General features: G+C 37.4%; 1 protein-coding gene across 1 annotated transcript in view; it reads left to right on the top strand.

The window, feature by feature from the left end:
- Positions 1-23794, top strand: part of PATJ (PATJ crumbs cell polarity complex component) — a 167885-nt gene that overhangs the window by 120969 nt on the left and 23122 nt on the right. Inside the window, exons 31-34 of the mRNA XM_081325227.1 lie at positions 7747-7819; positions 14118-14189; positions 14544-14664; positions 15474-15604. Coding sequence (XP_081181353.1) covers positions 7747-7819; positions 14118-14189; positions 14544-14664; positions 15474-15604 — 397 coding nt within the window. The remainder of the gene's footprint in view (positions 1-7746; positions 7820-14117; positions 14190-14543; positions 14665-15473; positions 15605-23794) is intronic.

Raw genomic sequence — 23794 nt, forward strand, 5'->3', positions numbered from 1 at the left:
TCAAGAAATAATAGCCTGAAGTGAGAAACAAAAAATTCAGTATTGTCATAAAACTGAAAGCTACTAACATGTTTAGTCAAGGGCAAAATATTTAAATGTTGCGCAACTATTTTGTACCCAAAGTGAAGGCTGTCACATTAGCTCTGCAGAGAAAAAAGTCAGAAATTCAATTGGGGCAGTAACTTCATTAGGCTAATTGTGGGTTGCACAGTCAAGCTTTTGAATTTGAAGAATTCTTCATCATGCAGCTGTATTTTAGAAAAGAAGAAAAAGTGGAGGAAGAATAATTGTGATTAATAATGTGTTCAGGCCAATTGTAATAAAGGAATATAATGTGTCAATAGACTATGGATATTTTGGCTAGTTCCTATCAGGTCAGAGGAGAGGAGGATTCTCAAAAAAAGCTTCTGGGATGGAGAAATAAGTAAATAGTTTTGAAACTATTAAGACAGTTTTAAGTTGTTTGTGGGTGTGTGTATGCACACCAGATTCTAGATAATTTAAGGTGATGCTGTTGATCTAATAAACCATTCAAGGCTTAGCTGCTGGATATCTGCAGAAGCACCTTCTCCAGAAGCTTCACCTTCACCAGTATTGTCTTGCCCCATTAGATCTTGTCGGGAGCAGGTGCTGGCAGTCCCACACTTCTGTGAAGTGAAGGACCCCATGGTGAGAATAACAGAGTTGGAAGTTCTTCTAGCCCTACCCATGCTCATGCAGGAGACCCTGTGCCATTTTTGACAAATGGTTCTCCAGTCCCTCCTTAAAAGCCTCCAGTGTTGGAGGTATGGTGGCAGCACGTTCTGGAATAACTTCCTCTTGGAGATTAAACTAGCCACATACCAGTATCTGGTGGACTGGTGCTAAAACCCAATTTGTTTTTTCTTGATTTAATGCAATTGTGTCATTTTATAATGTTATTTACTTACTTACTTCTATTTTTACTGTCATTTACATTATTCTGTGGTATGTGTTTTAATGGTTACATGTTGTAACAACTCTTAGTGGCTTGCAGTTGAAGAAAAATACACACAAACCCCCCCCTCCCAGGGAAATACACACACACACACACACACACACACACACACACACACACACACACACTCTCTCTCTCTCTCTTTTTAGGAACAGATCAAGATAGTTTTTGCCATTCTTCCCTCACCTGGTACCTTCAGATGTGTTGGGCCTACCAACCAGTTGCTGAAGGCTAGTCTACACGTGTTTTGTTTCTTATAAAGGAGAATATTTGTAGCTAAGGTTTGAAATGAGGGATTCTTGGTGCTCTCTGAGCTTGCTTATTTTCTTGCAGATATTTCATTAGCCAAACTAGGTAACATCATCGGTGCTAGTTTTGTTTCTTGTTTGGAAGAAAGAGAAAAAAATGGAAGAGGGCTGTTTTTTAGACTCTCTCCAATACTCAGATTTTAATACTGAACAAAGAATAATGCTGAGTAAATACTGTTGCTGAGTTAATCTTTACACCATATATTTGTTTTGAAATATATCTAGTTAAATCTTAAACTCTGCTATGGACAGATCATGACTACAAAGGAAAAACAATGCTACTAAAATAAACCCCCTCTACTTTTTATTCCAAGATTTCCATGGGTGATTAATGATCTTGCTTCCAGCCTGCTTTTCCTTTTACACAATTATTGAAAATTAAATGTCATGTACAAAGGTTCACCCCCTGCTGCTGGGTTGGGAGAAAGCTGACATTGTGTGGCAAAATATATATATATATATACAGAGTTGGATGTGTTCATTGTGACTCGTTGCAATGCAAAAAATTGAACAATCGAAAGAAATTTCATCCCGTTGTATCTCTCAATATGTTTGCTTTTCTTATGTCTTTAAATTAGAATATAACTGCAAAAGAAGAGTTTATCTATTAGGGTTACATTGTGAACTGATCTAATGTCTCTGTAAAATTTACAATATGTGAGAATTATTCAGTCTCCCTGACACCACATGGACAAATACACTCGGCCACATATATGCCTTGAGGAAATGCAAAGGACAATCTAGGCAGCATTTACTCACATAAAAGTTCACAAAAAGGAGTCCCAGTTAGGCTGTCAAGATGGAAACCTAATTACTATACTCTGTTCATGAGAATTCCCTCTCGTTACTAATGTTGTTGTTTGGAAAATTTAGGAATTGGAAGGAGATAGTGAAAACCAAGGGCAATGACACAGAGCATGTTCATTTGTTAGCAATGAGATTTGATATTCTCTTTGCAATAAAGAGATATGGACATACTCAAAATTATCTAAGGAACTTGATGTCTGCCTAAACAAAATGTTTGAATTAAAGATGAGATCAAAGGACTCCTAGATCCTTTCCTTTTTATTTTAACATTTTTAACTTTAAAGGAAATCAAAGATACTTCATAAATAACTTTTCTTTTCCCTCATAATTCAGTCATTAATTTTATATTGCTTAATAGTTGCAGGATGGGGAAACAAAAGGCAAATGCTTTATACTTTTATACAAAAGACAGCTTACTTTACTGTTTAAAATATATCTGCAATGGAGCAGTTTCATTTGAAGCAGAGCTAAAATATCAACAGGCACAGCCAACTAGATAATGAGAAGGAGCCTCTTTTGACCTAAATTTTTGTTTTCTTTCTATGATGAATTTGGCTTTATATGATTAAAATCATGCACAATTCAGTTTTAGTGAAGATGGGAAATGGCAGATGCCAAGAGTGCATTAAACATTAGTTACACCAGACATGTAGCTGCTGCTCAAAATGGCAACCCAATATAGAGTTGTTCATCTTGCCATGGATAATTATTGTGGTTTTTGTTCTCAGTGCATATCACTGATTTCTAAGGGAAAAGTATTTTTGTCTGATTTTTCCAGCAGATAGATTTATACTTTTCTGCATATATGAAAGCTTCCTTCCTTCCTTCCTTCCTTCCTTCCTTCCTTCCTTCCTTCCTTCCTTCCTTCCTTCCTTCCTTCCTTCCTTCCTTTCTTCCTCTGTGAATCAGCAACAAATGCTCTTAATGTTCTGGGAGTGCCCATGCTGCTCCATCCAGATATTCTCCAAGGGCATCTCCATGTAGAGTTCATTGTAGTAGTCCAACTTGGCAGGAGTGATTCTTAGCAGGGCTTGCTGATTCAGGAACAGGCAGACTGACACACAAGACAAAACTGTGCAAATTCCCTCCTAGTCATTATTGCCACCTGCTTATTGAATAGGAGTGATGAATCAAAGAGAACGACTGGGTTGCATCCTGGGTCTGTCTAAAGGTAAAGGTAAAGGTTCCCCCGCACGTGCGTGCTAGTCGTTTCCGACTCTAGGGGCCGGTGCTCATCTCCGTTTCAAAGCCGAAGAGCCAGCGCTTGTCCGAGGACGTCTCCGTGGTTATGTGGCCGGCATGACTAGACGCCGAAGGCGCACGGAACGCTGTTACCTTCCCACCGTAGTGGTCCCTATTTTTCTACTTGCATTTTTACGTGCTTTCGAACTGCTAGTTTAGCAGAAGCTGGGACGAGTAACAGGCGCTCACTCTGTTACGCGGCACTCGGGATTCGACCCACCAAACTGCCGACCTTCTGATTGACAGGCTCAGCGTCCTAACCCACTGAGCCACCCCTTGGGTCTAATATTCCCTTAATCTCCTTCTTAGAACCTCATGTCCAAATTTAATTTATAGCCATTGAATGGGATTCAGACCGTGCCAATCATATGACCTTGTCTCTAGTAAGTAGCCATCGTTTTTCTAATGACATTCCTTGATCCTTGATTCCATTCATTTACTTTACTAGTCCATTTCCCACTTTTCATCCTCCGTTTGCATCATATGTTCAAAATATTTGAATTTCTAGCTGTTGATCATTTTCTCAAAGGAGCAGTTAGCCCAACCACTTTGTTTTTGTCTAGAACCAATCAATTAGTTCTTCTTAAAGTCCAGGGTATACATCTATCCTCTAATTCTGGCTAAATGTCTCCCATTTGATTCCATTTCTTCCAATTAGTGCCATGTTTACTTTGCCTGTATTATAAACAGATTTGGAGATTAATTGTTTCCTGCCTTACTCCACCACCACCACCACTTTGTTTTATTCTGAAGCATTTTACAGCATTTCTCCAAATTCAGCTCTTACAGTAGTTTCTCATTCAAGATATTTCTGAATGAAATATTGAATGTACATCCATAATCTTAATATATTCCAGATTCTGGCATGATCTATGTGATCAAAGGCCTTGCTGTATCAATAAACAAAGGTTACCCAGCTAAAGCTAGATATCTGATATCATGGCCTTCTGCCCATTCATTTATCTTTTCTCTCATCAACTATGGATGTTTTATTCTGTGCAAGATCTTATTCAAAACACTGTATGCATGAGAAGTACTGCAATGGTTCAGTTAGATTCTTCCTTCTCGTGCAACTCCCTTCTTTAGCATAGATATATGTTGTTGTTGTTGTTGTTGTTAGTTGCGAAGTCGTGTCCGACCCATTGCGACCCTATGGACAATGTTCTTCCAGGCCTTCCTGTCCTCTACCATCTTCTGGAGTCCATCTAAGCTCACGCCTACTGCTTCAGTGACTCCATCCAGCCACCTCATTCTCTGTCGTCCCCTTCTTCTATTGCCCTCAACCTTTCCCAGCATTAGGCTCTTCTCCAGGGAGTCCTTCCTTCTCATTAGGTGGCCAAAGTATTTGAGTTTTAGCTTCAGGATCTGGCCTTCTAAAGAGCAGTCAGGGTTGATCTCCTCTAGGACTGACCGGTTTGATCGCCTTGCAGTCCAAGGGACTCGCAGGAGTCTTCTCCAGCACCATAGTTCAAAGGCTTCAATTCTTTGGCGCTCAGCCTTTTTTATGGTCCAGCTTTCACTGCCATACATTGCAACTGGGAAGACCATAGCCTTGACTATACACACTTTTGTTGACAGGGTGATGTCTCTGCTTTTTAGTGTGCTGCCTAGATTTGCCATGGCTTTGATCTTTTCCAGTCTCTAACCCATTGTTATGTTGTTTCTGCTGTTTTCAGTCTTGGTTCTTTATTTATACAATATTTCCCTTCTGTTTTTCTAAGCCACCAAGACTCATGAAAATGAGACAGTTGGTCATATATAAATGTATTATATTTCATCTCAACCTGCTACTGTTCTTTGTGATAGTTCTTCTATTGCCAATTGTGCCATTGTGTTTTCTAGTGGAAACAAGTTCCCGAATACTGAATACAGTATTTCTCTGAAAACCTCTTAAAAAACAGTTCTGTGAAAAAATGCTTTTGCCTGCCTACAGTTCAATTTGTAAAAAGTTTCATCTCCCATTTCTAAAAGTCTTTCCCTAACCTACCTGAATTTCCTCTATTAAATCTCTCCCATTATTCTTCTTCTTGAGTACTCCGGTGTTTGTAAATTTTTCTTTAAATTCCGTAGTCTTCTTTTTCTTCCTTTTCTCTGTTTGCTGACATTCTTAGCTATTGTATGTTTTCTTGTTTTTTCTTGGCTGACATTAAACAAGTGTGTGCGCTCACTCATCATGTCTAAGAATTGTGCAAATTCTGACCTTTATTTCATATTCCCACTTGATGTCATTTACTTAGAGGCCCAAAAGAAAGAAGGAGGTAAAACACAATGACATCAGTGTAGCGTTTGTTTGTTTTTTTTGACACACCTTCCTCCTCTGATTTCCCCACAACAACAACCCTGTGAGGTGAGTTGGGCTAACTACTTAACATTCTGCACAGATTTGATTATATCACTTAGCGATATTGGATTTCCTTAAAAATGCATTAGTGCAGAATGGCATAAACATTTTTAAAATGTGTTTTACATTCATTATTGCTAAAAAGGACTTCCTGTCATTTGTTATTTTATCCAGGCAAATTCTAATCCACTCAGAGAACCATAAGATGATTTATATAGCTAAGCAATAAAACAAGTCAATTTATCCCCTTATACTTTTTTCCTTGCTTTCTTTCATTCCACATTCTTAAGAACTATATGAGTTCTGGAAAATTCTCAACATAGTACTTTGGCGGAAAATTTAAGGTGTTTTTCTCCCAACTGCTTTTATCTAGTAGATTTCAATATCTTTGTCCAAATTATGCAGAAATCATAGCTCACCTTCATTCCTAGTCATAAACATGGGAGTGCTATTTTTCCTATACAGGTAGTCCTCGAATTACAACCACAGTTGGACCCAACATTTCTGTTGATAAGTGAGGCATTTGTTAAGTGTTAATAGGGCAAACCCTATTTTACGAGCTTTCTTGTTGTTAAGTGAATCACTGCAGTTGTTAATTTAGTAACATGGTTGTTAAGTGAATCTCACTTCCCCCATTGACTTTGTTCGTCAAAAGGTGCTTCTATGATGCTGGGACACGGTAACCATTATAAATACTATAAGTTGCCCGCATACAAATTTTGATCACATGACCATGAGGATGCTGCAACGGTCATAAATGTGAAAAACAATCATAAATCACTTTTTTCAGTCCCATTGTAACTTTGAACAATCACTAAATGAATGGTTGTAAGTTGAGGACTCCCTGTATTGGTACAATAATAATAAAACATATTTTTGAAAGTACAGCATTGAATACAGCAATGACGTCCAAGGTCCATTCCAACTTTATTATTATTATTGTTGTTGTTGTTGTTGTTGTTGTTGTTGTTGTAATATAAACTTGATTAAAATATGTACCATTGTTTAATTACTACAGCATGGAACAATAATGAAAATGCTATTGGAACTGATCAGATTATTCCAACTACAAACAGGGCACGTAGAGTAATGTTATTAAAAATTTTCATAATAGAAAATACAAATGAAAATAAATACCATAGGAAAATGGGAAGGGGGAGAAGAAAGGTATAGATACAGTGGGAAAGAAATAAACATCAACTTCCAACTTTTTTCAACACAGTAAAATACAGAATAAAATTTCAGTGTCAACTTTTTACTTTACCAACTTAACAAATACCGGCCATTTCTATAATAACAAATCAGCAAAACCCAATGTCAAGAGTTTGGGGGTTTTTTTTCTACCTTAAGCACAATGTCCAGAAGCAGTTTCCAAGAGGAAACAAACCTTTTCTCTGATTAAAACAAGCAGTTTTGCCATTTCCTCTACCTCCATCACTTTTCTTTTCCCATCCATTTTTCTATGGTGGAGACTGGAATATCTTTCCATTTCTGGGCGTATAAAATTCTCACCACAGTCAACGTAACAAAATTCCAGATCTTTTTTTCAAACTCCCCATCTACTAATCCATAGAGGAAGCCCTTTTGAAATAGGATTGTTCTGCTCAGCCTCATCATCCTTTGGGAAATAGCCCTTGTTTTGTCATAAGGGTCTTGTGTTAACTGTCTGCAACTGAACATATGGAAATGAGCTACATTTCTCCAAATAATGGTACATATCTATCCAGCATCCTAATTACCTGGTCCATTTCATGCTGGAAATATATTGTTAATTTTGCTTTGATTTGACTTAATTTATGAAGTTAATAGCTGTACAGATCACAAATGTAAATAAATGGGTTTTTTGTTGTTATTGTTTTGGAGGCAAGTATTAAAAGCAGATGATGTAGCAATCTCAATTTGGTTAAGTATTTTGAAATGAGGGACCTAAAACCCTTTTGTGAATCACAGAGGAAAGGAGGTTGCAAATATGATAAACAACTTTAGCTCACCAGAGAGAGGGCAAAGAGGGAGATTGAATGTGAATTGTCCTTTTAGTTTGACTAATCAATTATTTTTCTCTTGACTGTTAGCAATGAGGATGCATTTAACCAGATGGCTGTAGCTCCTTTTCCATTACCCTCTTGCACCCAGTCTTCCAATGAGGTAAGAATGCTTTCCAACGTATTATAAATGAGAACAATTAATCATAATTAGCTTTATATAATCCCAACATGTATGTAATTAAATCCTAACAGTAAGCATTAGAAATATCCTTTGGCTACAGGACAAACAGTTACTAAGTGGTGTAATCAATGAAAGAACATTTCCACAATGTAAGTTAAGAGCTATTAAAAACAGAGATGAATTGGATAGAAAACTTGCATTTGTGATATTATATTGTCCAAGAACAGTAAGTCCAAATTATTTCATTTGATAGTAGAAATATCTTAAAACTGATATTTAGGCAAAGTTTCTTTTGGAGTTAAAATGTACTTTTCCTCAGTCTTAGGAACGCAGACAGACACAGACATACAGTAAGCTACCCAGAATGGGCAGCCATAATAAATGTTAATAATGATAAATAATAATAGCATGCAATCTAAGTATTCAAAATTGGTATGACTAGGTTATGTACATTCACAAAAATAACTTCATTGCTAAATATGGTCCAACTTTATTTCTATAGATTTTTTGTGAAGATATCCCATATTGTATTATTAATAAGAACTGGATATCTTTTAAATTCAGGTAGTCTTTGGGTTATGACCATAACTGGAACTGGAAAATCTGTCACTAAGTGATGTGGTTGTAAAGCACAACATCATGTGATCATAACATTTAGTGATGGCTGTCCCAGTTGCCATTGTAACTCCAGGACTGTGTAGGTCATTCAGGAAGAAGCAGGAATCCCAGACTGGCAGGTGATAGCTGTGGCCAGGCAGTTGCCATGGATGGCAAGGGAGTGCTGTGGGCAGGTGCTATAGAACACGGGTAGATGAAAAAGGAGAAGTAGAAGAAGCAACTTGTTGCCGCCTGCGGACTTCTCCATCAACTTGGCTTGTGGGAAGCCAGCAGAAAACGTCAGAAATCCTGATCATGTGACAACAGCTTGCTGTGATTTTGTTATCATGAGCTTGGTACTGAGCACCCAGACTGTAAGCACATGACTGCAGGGAAGCTGCAATGTCCATAACTCCAAGGACCAGTCATAAGTCCCCCTTGTCAAGCATCATCATAACTTTGAGTGGTCGTAACTCAAGGACTGTCTGCATGAAACTATAGCTGCTGCCTTATCCAGACTGAGCCGAACCCGGAGCTTCTTAAAGCCAGTTTCTACGCCAAGCACGATATCATGCATTACAGAAGACTATAGTATTCTATTGGATCAGATGTTCATTTGCTATTTAACCAGCAATCACAGTTTGAAGAAGCAAAAATATGTGCAAAACTGCAGCTTTTCTGTTGGTAGCTGGAGAAAGCTACTAGCACTCTTTCATGCCAGCAGGCAGAGAGGATGAAAAAAAAAAGCAGAGCAGCAGTGCAAACAGTGAGGAGGGAGCCAAGAAAAAAGCAACTGTGCAATGTGGTTGTGGGGGAAGATGACAAAAGACAGAGTAGTGGCAGCAAAATGGATGAAGGTGGCTGAAAGTGTTGACAGCACTCTCTGGATTATGCCTGAATCTATCTCTGAGCACATTATCTAAGGTCTCCTCATACTTGGAATCCTACATAGAAGGATAAAACACCCAGACGCAAACTGAGCAATGTGACATACGCAATACAGTGCAGCAAGACATGTACAGATCTGTACAATGGAGGAACAAAACAATCACTTCATAAACACATGGCACAACATAGGAGAACAAACCAGTCAAGACAAGATTCAGGCCCAGAATTTTCAGGAGCCCATAGCGATGGATATCTGGGAAAAGATATGGGTCAGAAATGTGAAATTTACACAGGCACAAAATTTAAGAGAGAATTTTTATAAGATGTTTTATAGATGGCATTTAGATCCAAAAAAATTAGCATGTATGTATCCGAATTATCAGCCTAAATGTTGGAGGTGTGGTTGTGATGATGCAACCTATTATCATATATGGTGGACTTGTAAAAAAGTTAAAGCTTTTTGGATTAAAATTTGGTGGAATATGCAGAAGATATTTAAGAAAAAGATAAGGTTTTCTCCACAGTTATTTCTGTTGGGTATTACTACAGATTGTACTGTTATAGATACTAAATTGATGTTAAATTTAATTACGGCAGCAAGACTCTTGGTAGCACAATATTGGAAGAAGGAGGAACTGCCTACTATAGAAGAGTGGACTTTGAAAGTTTCAAACCTGGCGGAAATGGCAAAGATTTCAGCATATTTGAAAGAACACTCGCAACAGAGATATATTTTGGAATGGAGAAGATGGATCGGTTATATTCAGAATAAATATGGGACTAGAAAGTTTCATTTAGTATATGAATAAGTATTAGTATTATATGATGTATTATCAATTAGTTATTATTATTTAGTTATTTAGTTATGTTAAGAGGAGTTAAAGTGCGATAGAATCTAAAGTGTCTTTTTTTAGTTGGTTAGCATATTTTAGCTTAAGTTGGTTAAAGTTTATACCCTGTATTCAGCTCTGGGAAGTCAGGGGCGGAGGGGAAGGGAGGGGAAGTGGGGGGGAGGGGGAGGGAGGGAGTTTATGTTTTTAAAAATGTATTTTAAAACTTTTCAATTAAAAAAAAGATTCAGCAGTCCATCTGCATTTGAAAGACAAAAATCACTCTTTTGAAGACAGCAAAATCCACATTCTGGACAGAGGGGAACACTGATTTAAAAGAGCGGTCAAAGAGGCTTGCTAAAATAAAGATCGAACAGCCCTCTCTCAACAGAGGAGGAGGGATACTGCACCGCCTAACTCCTATTTACTACACAATCCGCACAGAGAAAGCAGATAAACATCCAAGTGGCCTCAATGGCTCTCAGAATGAATGCAAATGACCAAATGACTACAAGGAATATAAATCTTCCATCCTCCACCATTCAGTCAGAACTGAAAACCTTCTTGGATGAGAAGTGAAATGTTTTCAAGGAAAAACAAAAGTCCTCTTGAAAAACCACATTTGGGGCAATCATGACCTAGATCAGGGCTTTTCAACCTTTTCATAGATTGTACCACTTTTAGGACATGAAAATATTTGGGTGCCACCAGTGCTTAGCAAGGTGTCAAAAACTTGATAACTAAAAAAAGGGGGGGAGGATTTTGGGTTTTACTGATTAGATTCATTTGTTGTTATAGAAATGGTTAGTTTATAATATTATGGAAAAGTAAAAAGTTGAGGCTCAATGTTAATGCTTCCTTCTGCTGCAACAGAGGAACTCTGTTCTTTTTCCCTTCTCCCCCTCACTTTCCCCCCCCTTTTTCCTCCCCACTGTGTCCTACTATTTGCTTTTGTATTTTTGTATTTTATTCTATAATCTAATAAAATATTGCAGACTGTAGAACAAAAGAAAAAAAAGTACGTTTTAATTTCTTTGGTGGCTGTTCCTTTGCTGAATCACTTTTCCTTTGCACTGACAGATGTATGATGAATTTATCCATGTTTATTAATATGCACCACTACCAGCTAATTCAGGGGTCTTCAAACTTGGCACTTTTAAGACTTGTGGACTTCAACTCCCAGAATTCCTCATGGCTGGTTGAGGAATTCTGGGAGTTGAAGTCCACAGGTCTTAAAGTTTCAAAGTTTGTAGACTCCTGAGCTAGCTGGTTGGCCCTTCTGAGCTCTTCCACAGTGTAGTAAGAATGCAACCCCCCACCCCCAATCCCTTCCCTGTACCCTTAAAGACACAGTAATCAAGTGCAAAGCAAGAAAATAAAGAAACACAGACTCCGGGTTTTTTTTCTCTTTAAGCTGCCTCAGGCGTGTCACGTGTCACAATGTTGCAATCCAAGACAGAAAGGCTCCAGCAATTGCGAAAAGCTTTAGCTTTAAATTAAGCCAGTTTACCTTCAAAGAAAGCTTTCTAAAAACCAGAGACAGACTCAAAGGGGGTAAAACTAATATTACATTTGTTTAAAGGGATTAAACCTTTCCTGCTGTCTTTTGTCCCCTTCCCCCTCCCAAACCACATTCTTTTATAGCCTCTCCTCTCTTCCCCCCTTTTTTCTTCAGTTCACCTCTATCTCCAAGCTGCTTCTGGAAATGCCAATCAGCTGGAGCCAATCTGCCGAGCCCACACAGTCCTGCAGCTGCAGCTGCCTCTCCCTCTCCCTCTCCCTCAGGCTTGGCTCGCTTAGGCTCATTCCCCTCCCCTGCTACACTTGGCTAGCAATCATGTACCACCTGCCATGTGACAAAGTACCACAAGTGGTATGCATACCACCAGTTGAAAAGCCCTGCCCTAGAGTACAATTCATCTGACGCTGGAAATTTAAAGTAATTCAAGAGCCAGTTTTGGAGACTGAATTCTCCTTCACAAAGCCAGCTAAGTGATCTTGGGCCAGTCACTTTCTCTCAGCCCTAGAGAAGATGTAACAGCACACCATTTCTGAAATCTTGCCAAGAGAACTTCAGGAACTTGTCCATGTTGTCGCTTAGAATCAAAACTAACTTGAAGTCATGCATGCAAGAATACACACACACACAAACATGTTCTAATATACAAAGAGCAAGGTGAAAAAGCAGGACTAAAGTTTGAGGCTGATAGAAAATAAATCTCTCTCAACATTAAATGTACAGCCTGTCAGTAGCCTTCTTTGAAAAATGAACAGAAATGCCGCCTACATCTCTAGGATCTTCAACTTCCTCCTGAGATTTCCATAGTCCTTGGTGATAAGCTGTTCGCATTATTATTCGTCTCGAACAAGTATGAGCAGAAATGGATTATAATCAGTAAGCCTGATATGACTTGAAAATTCTTTTACTTCATCCCTGAACCTTGCTCCTAGTGAATGAATGTACCATTTCTTTGCATTACTTAAAATAGGATGCTTTTCTGGATTTGTGTAGCAGCTAAACATTAAGATTATATATGTGGTAATATTCAGTACGTCAAAAGAGGAAAATGTTAAACAGTAATACTGACAGTATTAGTATGGAACCAGGGTTTTACTTGGCTAACAATAGCCATTAAAATTAATCCTTCATTTTTCCATGTCAAATAGAAATAGTAATATGGTTGTTTAGTTATACTGTTAAATGATGATGATGATGATGGTGATGATGATGATGATGATGATGGAAGGGACCTCGGAGGTCATCTCATCCAACCCCCTGCTCAGGCAGCAAATCCTATAGCATTTCAGACAAACGGCTGTCCATTTAAAAACTTCCAGTGTTGGGGCATTCACAGCTTCTGGAGGCAGATTGTTCCACTGATTAATTGTTCTAAATTAGGGGTATCAAACTCGCCACGTCACATGACATGTCGTGACGTATTGCAACTTTTCCCCCATTGCTGGAGCTGGGGTAAGCATGGTTTTGGCATGACGCATCCGGCCCGCGGGCCGGCAGTTTGACACCCCTGTTCTAAACTCTCAGGAAATTTCCCCTTAGTTCTAGGTTGCTTCTCTCTTTGGTTAGTTTCCATCCATTGCTTCTTGTCCTGCCTTCAGATACTTTGGAGAATAGCTTGACTCCTTCTTTGTGGCAACCCCTGAGATATTGAAACACTGCTGTCATGTCCCCCTTCATCCTTCTCTTCATTAAACTAGACATACCCAATACCAGCAACTGTTCCTTATATGTTTTAGCCTCCAGTCCCCTTATCATCTTTCTTACTCTTCTCTGTACTCTTTCTAGAGTCTCACATCTTTTTTACATCATGGTGACCAAAACTGAATGCAGTATTCCAAGTGTGGCCTTACCAAGGCATTGTAAAGTAGTATTAACACTTCACATGATCTTGATTCTATCCCTCTGTTAATGCAGCCTAGCACGGTGTAGGCTTTTTTGGCAGCTGCAGCACACTGCTGGCTCATATTTAAGTGATAATATGTGATGATAATCATTAGACTAGCTTCTAATCATGCTATCCTTAAGGTCCTCAAAATAAGTACTATACTTTTAAGATCCTTTCCAAATGGGCAAACAAATTTGAGATGTCAAGCATGGTAACACTTCAATCACTTTGATTGATTGATTGATATATTCAAATGCACAAGTTACATTCAAACAAATAAAGGTAAAATGGATTAGATCAATACTAGTTTAGTCCAAGGCAAATAAGTGAGGTAAAAAGCTTTACATTTTATATTTATCTTAGAGAATGCTGCAGGTAAAGATTTATAAATTCTTAGTCACAGGACTGTGGCAATGACTAATTGCTTCTGGACTGAAAATCAAATATCAGCTTGTTGCCTCAACAGAAGCAGCAGTATGGCAACTGCAAATGTTCATAAAATTGACCATAATGTATCACAAGCTAATATTTTACAATTTATGTATCCATATTGATTAGGATATCAGCAGCAAAGCTGAAAAACAGGCAATTGAAGATCAGCAGGTTAAGGCAGACCAGCCTCCAGAAAATGTGGGTATTTTAATTCTATTATTTAAATGAAAAAAGAAGTGATTTTATTTATTAGTCATTGTTCAGTTTAATTTTACATATTGACAATTAAAAGAGACACATAAAATAGCCCAAAACATGAGTGTTTCTTACAGCTTTTCATTAGGAGTTTACCTTTAAATAATTCTTCATACATTCATGTAGAGAGAGATATGAAATTGATGTTCCAAAAGTAGACAGATAACTAGAATTGTTCATTCTCCATTCCTGATTCATGTAAATATTACTTGCACAATGGTTTAACTTTTTGTTTAGAATTTCATAGGAGGTTAAACATTCAAATACTTATTTTATTTTTTCTTTTGCCTCTCCCAGCTTCAAAACCAGTTAAAGCAAACAAAGTCTTCCACAGTGAACCCCATCCCCATCAATTTACATGAAATTTCTTTGGCCCCTGAATCATCTTATCCTCCAGAGACAGAATTCAGCAACCGAAGTATGAACCTGTTATTTCCATCTGAAGAAGTATTTTGTGTTAATCCTCAGAATTTAGGGTGGTAATGCTGCTTTTTATTTTTTTAAAAAAATATAGTTTAACTGAGGTAAATGTCTAAAGGCATTTAAGTATTGTTTAAAGTATCACTTCAATTATTGCAACACTGAGCATGTCCTTTTTATTTTCATAGAAATGCAAGCTTTTTTAAAAAATGAAGTTTCCTTTAATGTCTTCTTCTACTTTGCGTTTAATTAAAATTGTCGCCTCAACATGTGGCATGTGTTTTTATACTTTTGGATTTTAAAATAAAAATGGATGGAGAGCATTAAGAACTGAAAAACTGAGTTCTTCGTGTATGCCTTACGTAAACAAATTAATATGGAAAGGGGAGAAAAATCCCTGTTAGTAACAAAACATAAAATCCCAAATGGATTTTAAATAGCAAATGCTTATTCTGCATTTAGTGGCATAGTGATAATAGGACCTATTGCCTAGACAATAAATCAAGAAGCTGTATTGCAAGGGAACAATCTCTGCTCTCTTTTTTTGGAAACAACCATTTCAACACAATATTATTTAAAAAAATGCCCCTGTTGTACTTCAACTATCTTCCTTCCTTCCTTCCTTCCTTCCTTCCTTCCTTACTTACTTACTTACTTCCTTACTTACTTGAGCAAACTTAAGTTTTTACAAGAGTCATGTTTCTTTAATCAGATCCATTAAGACATTCTAACTAACATATTCTTCTGCAATGTGTTTACACAATTCTTCCAATTGTATGGAGTAATTCTTTTTATTTTTTGCTGCAGACAACTTTCCACCTCCTCCAGTAGATCCAGCAATGTGCCCAATCATTCCTGGCCAAGAAATGACTATTGAAATATCCAAAGGACGATCAGGTCTGGGACTCAGCATTGTAGGAGGAAAGGACACACCGCTTGTAAGTCATTTGTTCTGAATGGAGAGAGAGTATGTGTATATAACTGACAGTTTTTACAAATGGCAAATCCTCTCACTTGTGGGATAATAAATTAAAGAAAATAGAAATGTGATCTGAGGACATTAAATAGAGAAACAATAATGGCCTTCCTGGAATAGAGAGATTGTAGAGTTAAAATGCACTAATGCTTTTTTGTTAAGAGGGTGGATAAGCGTCAGCTCTTCAAGGTTATCCAGATCAGAAAACAGACTCCAAAAGACAACTAAAAGTCAGTTTTATTGAGATTATATTGACAGTACTTTGCAAGTCTGAGTGTGTTTTACCTCTCATCCCTCTTATACTGTACTGAGTCATGGAGGACCCAGCCTGATCTCTTTCTAACATTACCTCTTTTCCCAAGTCTTAAGGAACGCTTCTGCCATTTTATTTTCTAATGGTTTCTGAATATTTTCCTCAAAGCGATCTCCATGATGCTCTACAATCCTTAATTATATCCAACTTTCTTAGGCTGATAGAAGAAGAAGCTTTTGGAAGTTAAGGGAATTCTTCTCTACAGATTAGTCCTTGAATGTCCCATGAAATGTTCCTGTTTTATCTTATGGAAGACCTGGGATTGACATATCACCTGCCCTGTTGAGATTTAGATACAACATTGTTATCTGTTTGACATCATAGTCTGTAATGAAGACTGACCTCTTTCTGTTCTAAGTAAGCATTGTTGTACTTCTAATGAAGGCAACAACTGGCAATATTTTGCCTACTTCTTAAATAGGTTCTTAAACCATTCCCCCTCTCTAACTTAATTAGGGCCATAGATTTTATGGAGAAATTCTAAAGCCAGAATTGTCTTCCATTCAATCATCCTGCCTCAAAGAGGACTTAGTTTCACCTTTTAAGGGAGATATCCCATGAGATAGAGCACTGAACTAGGCTTCAGCTGAACAGGTAAGAGGCTGACCAGTCAAGAGGACTTAAGTGACTATATTTGCGATGAAGGGAAAAGGATAATTTTGCCAACTACGGCTGTTGTAGCAAATAATTACATCACTTTATATATTTTTAATTGTTTTAATTTGAATCTGCAGGTTTTTAGCATGTTAATTGTTCATTTTTAACGATTCATTCTAGTATACTTCTTCGAAAATCATCTAGGATAACTCCAAATGATATACAAATATCTTTGTATAAATGCACGGTGAGTTTAACCTTTGTAGCCACCCAAGATTCTCTCTGAATTTGACTTAATTTATAAAGTTAATAGCTGTACAGATCACAAATGTAAATACATAGAGCCACTATTTAAAATGTTGCTTAATTTTGGTGGCAATTTGTTCATCTAATGTGCTTTAACCTCACCTGTAATTCCAAGAGAAGAGGTTTTGAAATATCAATCTTCTTGGTGCATAAGAAAAATTTTCTGTGACCTTTAGAGGACATGCAAACTCTTTCAGCCACTTATAGTTTAATGGTCTTGAAAATTGAAGAGCATACAGTCAATCAATCAATCCCTTCCTGTTTTGACACAATCCCAATTTAGTATTTTTTTTCTACTTGGAATCCAACACGTGGATCTTGTTTCTGGTCTCTTTACTCTGAAAATAATGATTTCTGACAGGTTATTTACAGTAAAGAAGACTTGTTTTTTTAAACTGTGTTTTATATTCTGCTCTTTGTCCAGGAGCTATCAATACAGTATAATCATTACCAGAGTTGCTTTATTAGTGAAATGGGTGGCACAGAAATGAAAAACATAGATAGATAGATAGATAGATAGATAGATAGATAGATAGATAGATAGATAGATAGATGATAGATAGATTTTTTTAAAAAAAAAATTGCAAGATATCAATAGGCCTAAGAAGTAGGTTACCTGAATTTTGCAACTTAAGCATAATTTTCTTATTCTAATTTCTGCTTACTTAGCATGTTTTGGGAGTGGGGGCAGTGGGGTTAATAAAGCTACCTCATCAAAGCAAAGTAGTTATTTGCTTTACCTTTTTGTCAAGTTTCTTTCTTTTCTGTTTTATTAAAACACAACTCAACCATTTGCTACAGCACATGATTGCCAGAAATATGTTTTAAAAATATTTAAATCATTAAAATTTAAATTAATTTAATTATATCAAAATAAACCAGGAAACTTTTTATAAGAGTACATTGAAGAAATGCAAATGAATATTGCTATTAAAATGGTAGGTTTCAAGGCTTAAAATCTGAAAGGCTATGACTATAAAGGCACTAGTATGCAACCTGCAATAGTGGGACCAGATGTAGCTACAAGGTTCAACTAAGCATAAGGCTAATATTAGTGGTTTCCTTGAAACCATTTGATAGTTTGGTATGAAAAATTACATTAAAATGCATATGGATATGCTTTCTTTCAAATTTTAAAAAATGAATATATATATATATATATATATATATATATATATATATATATATATATATATATATATTATATATATCTTTGGTTATTTAGGTTTATATATACATACATACATACATACATACATACACACAGCTACATCACATTGCCTATTTTGTTGCAATGGTACTTGGCTATGCATTTGAGTTGTTAATGCTGTTTGTACCTAATGACAATCGCACATGGATCTGTTCTCCCTCCAAGAATGCAAACTTTCACATCCATATATAAATTTTGCCTACCTTTTGATTATTATTGAAACCAAACTGCATGGGCTGATCATTTTCCTGGAGCAGAATTAGCACACTGTGAACAGCTCCTCGATTCAGCTTATTAGTTGCAGTTCAGCAAACCCACAATACCACATCTTGGGTTTCCTATGTCTCTTCTAAGTGGGCTCTGGATATAAATATGTCATTGCAACATAGTGTTTCTCTAGGACCATTGAGAAAAATTATGATGATGTAATCAATTAGGTATACTTTCTGCAACAATCTCATTCAGGGTTATCTGCAGAGTGCAGACCCACATGAAAATGAGCAGAGCTTCTATCAAAAAGAATAGAATAGAGCTGGAAGGAACCTTGGAGGTCTTCCAGTCCAGCTCCCTGCTCAGGCAGGAGGACCTATACCATCTCAGACAAGTGACTGTCTAGCCTCTTCTTAAAAATCTCCAGTGATGGAGCGCCCACAATTTCTGAAGGCAAGCTGTTCCGCTGGTTAATTGTCCTCACTGTTAGGAACTTTCTCCTTAATTCCAGGTTGCTTCTTTCTTTGATTAGTTTTCAACCATTGTTTCTTGTCCTGCCTTCTGGTGCTTTGGAGAATAATTTGACCCCCTCTTCTTTGTGGCAGCTCTTCAAATACAGGAATACTGTTACTATGTCATCCCTATTTCTTCTTTTCTTAAGACTAGCCAAACCCAAGTTCTGCAGCCATTCTTTATTTGTTTTAGTCTTCAGGCCTTTGATCATTTTAGTTGCTCTTCTCTGAACTTTTTCCAAAGTCTCAACATCCTTTTTATAGTATGATGACCAAAATTGGTTGAAGTATTCAGGTGTGGTCTTACTAGGGTTTTATAAAGCAGTGCTAATACTTCACATCATCTTAATTCTATGCCTCTGTTTAAACAACCCAGGATTGTATTAGCTATTTTGGCTGCTGCTACACATTCTTGGCTCATATTCAAGTAATCATCCACTAGGACTCCAAGGTCCCTCTCACAGTTACTGTTTTTGAGTCAGGTCTTCCCTAATCTGTACTTACACCTTTGGTTTTTCCTGGCTAAATGTAAAACTTTGCTTTTCTCCACATTAAAGTTCATTTTGTTGGATAGGGCCCATTGTTCAAGTTTGTCAAGATCTTTTTGGATTTGAGCTTGTCTTCTGGGGTGTTGGCTATTCCTACCAGTTTAGTGGCATTTGCAAATTTGATGAGTTCCCCTTCTATTCCCATATCTAAGTCATTTGTGAAGATATTGAGGATTACTGGGCCTAAGACAGAGCCTTGTGATACTGTCACACTGTCATTACTACCATCTTGACTTTTTTTTTTACCCTGAAAAGTTTCTTGAGTACAGGTTCCCCACAGAGCTGTGTCTTGAGTCCATCACTGTTCACCTTGATGACCCATGACTGTGCCAGATCTGCTACAAATCATATTGTGAAGTATGTGGATAACAGACAGTGGTGTGTCTTATCCAGGACGACAGTGAAGATGCTTATAGGGAAGAGGTGAAGTCTCTGGTGGACTGATGCAATAAAAATAACCTGGTTCTGAATGTTAATGAAACAAAGGAGATCATTGTAGATTTTAGAAAGAGCCAGCATAGCCATATTCCACTCTGTATCAAGCTGCAGCTGTGGAGATGGTCAATGGTATTAAGTACCTAGGGGTGCAGATAAGCCACAATCTGACTTGATCTCTCCACACATCATCCTTAGTGAAGTGTGCAAACCAGCATCTGCATTTCCTGCATCAGATGAGGAGAGCACATCTTTCTCCTTCTGTCCTGGCCACTTTTTACAGAAGTACGATTGAGACCGTCTTAACAAACTGCATTACGGTTTGGTTTGGTGGTAGCAGTGCCTCAGATAGAAAGTCCATACAGAGAGTGGTAAGGACAATTGCGAAGATTATAGGAAGCCCATTTCCTGGTATTCAGGATGCTGCTTATAAGCGCTATGCGCTTAGAGCTCAAAGCACTGTTAGACCCCACACACCCACTTCACGGTCTGTTTCTGTTGCTCCCTTCTAGGGGGAAGTTTCGAAGTATTTCTAGTAGGATATCAGATTCTGTAACAGCTTTGTTCCCTAAGCCATCCGTCCGGTAAACTCGCAAGATTCGTTTTTCTCGCCATGTATATGTATACATCCGCGCTAGACTATGTTGTTTCTCTGGCCCACATTTGTTAAGTGAATCACTGCAGTTGTTAAATTAGTAACATGGTTGTTAAATGAATCTGGCTTCCCCATTGACTTTGCTTGTCAGAAGATCTCAAAAATGGTCACATGACCCCAGGACACCGCAACCGTCATAAATACGAACCAGTTGTCAAGCTTCCAAATATAAATCACGTGACCATGGGGATGCTGCAATGGTCATAAGTGTGGAAAGTGGCCATAAGTCACTTTTTTCTCTGTCATTGTAACTTCGAATGGTTACTAAATGAACTGCTGTAAGTCAAGGACTTACAGTTATGATTTGTGCAACATTAAATCTACATATCTTACTTTTAGACTGTACTGTAGTTCTTGTCTAAGCTAAGACACACAGATCTTTGATATCTTGTTTATTTGAGACGCAATCTGAAAAACCGACTGCTGTACTACTAAAAAAAACCCCAACCCATTCTCTAATTTTCTGCCTATGCTGGTTGAATTTTTCATTTCCCCCCCCTCTAAAGCGATATCGCTCTGTTAGCATGTGTAAACCATATTTTTGTATCAGTAATTGTAATTTAATTATGCAGCTTCCTGTAAACAGATTGATTCCTAAATCGGCAGTTTGCGGTTCTGTGGTGTTCTGTAAATAAATGGCCACTAATGTCCCTCAAAACCCAAACAGAGCAATTAGAAATGTGATACGGCAGTGTAACATTTTGCAACAGCATCATAGTTGTAAATACTGATAGCTGCATGGTTTAAAAGAAAAAGCGAAGCTTCGAAACAATCCTTTGATCAAAAGCACTGCTTTAGGGCAAAGCTGTTGTTACTTTCCTCCTTGTCTTTTTCATTTCGTGTCACCTTGCTCTGGGTGACGTAGCGCTCCTTCAGGAAAGATGTTTTTTAAATTGAACACATTCTCCTGAACTCCCACTAACTGTTCTGTCTACGATCACTGGCTTTATATCAAAAATAAATTCCAAATGTTATTCTTGAAAGACAGAATGGGTAAGATTCCCTCATCAACATTGGGATTAACTTTTTAGAAGCATCTTTGAGATTTATTTCTGGTTCCCTTTTCTGTGGTCACGCATGTTGGGTCTTTGCAGTAATGCTTTCAAAGAACTTTAGATATTTAATTTTACTATAAATGCAAGTTTGCAAAAAAAAAGCTATATATCAATTGTGGAAGTGGAAGTAACCGAAATTGAAGAGAAAAAGGTGGAAAGTTTTGCTACTAGTCATACACTGATAGTTCACTTATGTTCCAAGGGAACAACAAACTGTTTTGTAAATGTTTGTTTCAGAAGAAACAACAAACCGTTTTGTAAATGTTTGTTCTTAGTGTTCCTTTTATGTATCGAAAGATTTAAATTTTCAGTTCCCTTTTTAAGAAATATGTGTACTTTTCTCCTATATCTCTGAAGGATATGAGTGGTTTAGAAAAAGAAAGAAAGAAAGAAAGAGAAAGAAAGAAAGAAAGAAAGAAAGAAAGAAAGAAAGAAAGAAAGAAAGAAAGAGAAAGAAAGAAAGAAAGAAAGAAAGAAAGAAAGAAAGAAAGAAAGAAAGAAAGAAAGAAAGAAAGAAAGAAAGAAAGAAAGACTTGGCAGATAGTGCTTTGTTCAGATCGTTTAACAAGCTTAGAAAGTAAATACACCAAATGTAATTTTAATCATATTTCCTAAAGAAACTCAATGGACTTACAGACTGTTGTCTTGTGCTAATGTGCTAGCCTTGCCAAAGATTGTTTCCAGATAAAATTAAGATTCTTTTTTTTGAGAGAGAGATATAATGATACTTTAATAATGGGGAAATGGAGGCAGATTACTGCTTTCTGAAGACAAGATTCTGATGTCTTTGGAAGGGTAAAAGGACATCTGTTTATATATATGAGAATAATTGCTAATTTTGACTGGACTATGTACCTGATTGTTGAAGGAAAAGTCTTCATCATGGTTCAGTCCAAGCCGGGGATAAACAACATGGCGACTGCTTTAAGAAGAAGGTTATAGTTTATTGAAGAGGAAAACCAGACAGAAAGATGCTTCTAGCAGAAAAAGGACTGAGCACATATAGGGAGTGGGTTTTTATACCCTCTGGAGCCTTTTGTTTGGAGTTATTTCCTGTTTCAGGCTTTGTATTTCCTGTGTCATGTATTCTGACCTGAGTCTGGGTGTGCCTTTCTGGTATTCTTGATGGTGGTAGGTCAATCCTATTATGTCCAAAGGTCATATCCTGCTTCCCTGGGGCTGGGGTATATAGATTTTAGGTGTCTTTTTCTTCTTAATCTCCCAGCTGGGGGCCTGCAACCATCCTGGATTTACATCTGCATTTGTACAGAATTGGTTTCTGCTTGGGGAAGGGAGACCTGGGGCTACTAAGAACACTGAGCATTCTTTCCTGCCTCTTCAAGATCCTTTGAGGAAATATATTTCCTTCTCTTGGCTGGGGCTTGGGGTTGACTTCCCACGTGATAGTAAAATATTTCTAAAAGAGATTATCCAATTTTATTTTGAATTGTCTGAACCGGGTCTTAAAAGGAGGAACAACTCACTTAACAAACTGCTTTGCTTATCAACATAAATTTTGGGCTCATTTCTGTTTGTAAGTCAAGGACTACTTGTATACCTGTCCCAGACCTTTGAATGCCTTCTCAGAGTGCCCCAAATAAGTGAATCATGGCTACAAGGAGGCCCTTCTCAGATGTAGAGGCCGCCTTTGCTGCCCCCCCAACAACACCCATTGAATCAGGCCCAGATGTCCCACTCTCCCAAACCTTTTTGGTAGTTTTGTATTAATTGGATTCTACATGCCCATTCAGCACCGAATGAAAAAAAATTAAAGAATGAGACGGGGACAGTGATTGTTTTCATTGTTCTTTTATTTTTAAATACATTTTTTTTACTATAAAACTATATAGTAGTTTTATATGGAGCTGTCCTTCTGAACACAAGGACCCAAGCTTAGAAAGTATTGTTTTACTTATTACAAGAATCGCTTTCTGATTTTTATATGCTTATTCTTTGTGTCCCTGATATTGTTCTCTGAAATGTTGTCTTCTGCCCAATTTGAAATGTTTATTCTGCATCCTACATGGCTCATTGTTAAAAGCGATAACCCATGAAGGCATCTGCATATTCTTTCAAAGGAAGTAACGTAGTTCATGAAGAGATAAAAGCAGCCTCTGCATCCTTCCTGCTTGTTGCCTCTTCTCCTTTCAGTAAATATGTATATCGTTGTCCCTAGAACAACATTTTTGCAGAAGCTGTTAAACTTTGGGATTTTGGGGGGGGATATTGAATTGCAGCAATGTAGTGTAAGAAAAGAGTCATATTAAATTATCCCATGAAGTCCTTCAAACTTTTGATTCTTCATTAAATC

Source organism: Vipera berus (genome assembly GCF_964194415.1).
Source record: "Vipera berus genome assembly, chromosome: 3".
NCBI lineage: Eukaryota > Metazoa > Chordata > Lepidosauria > Squamata > Viperidae > Vipera > Vipera berus.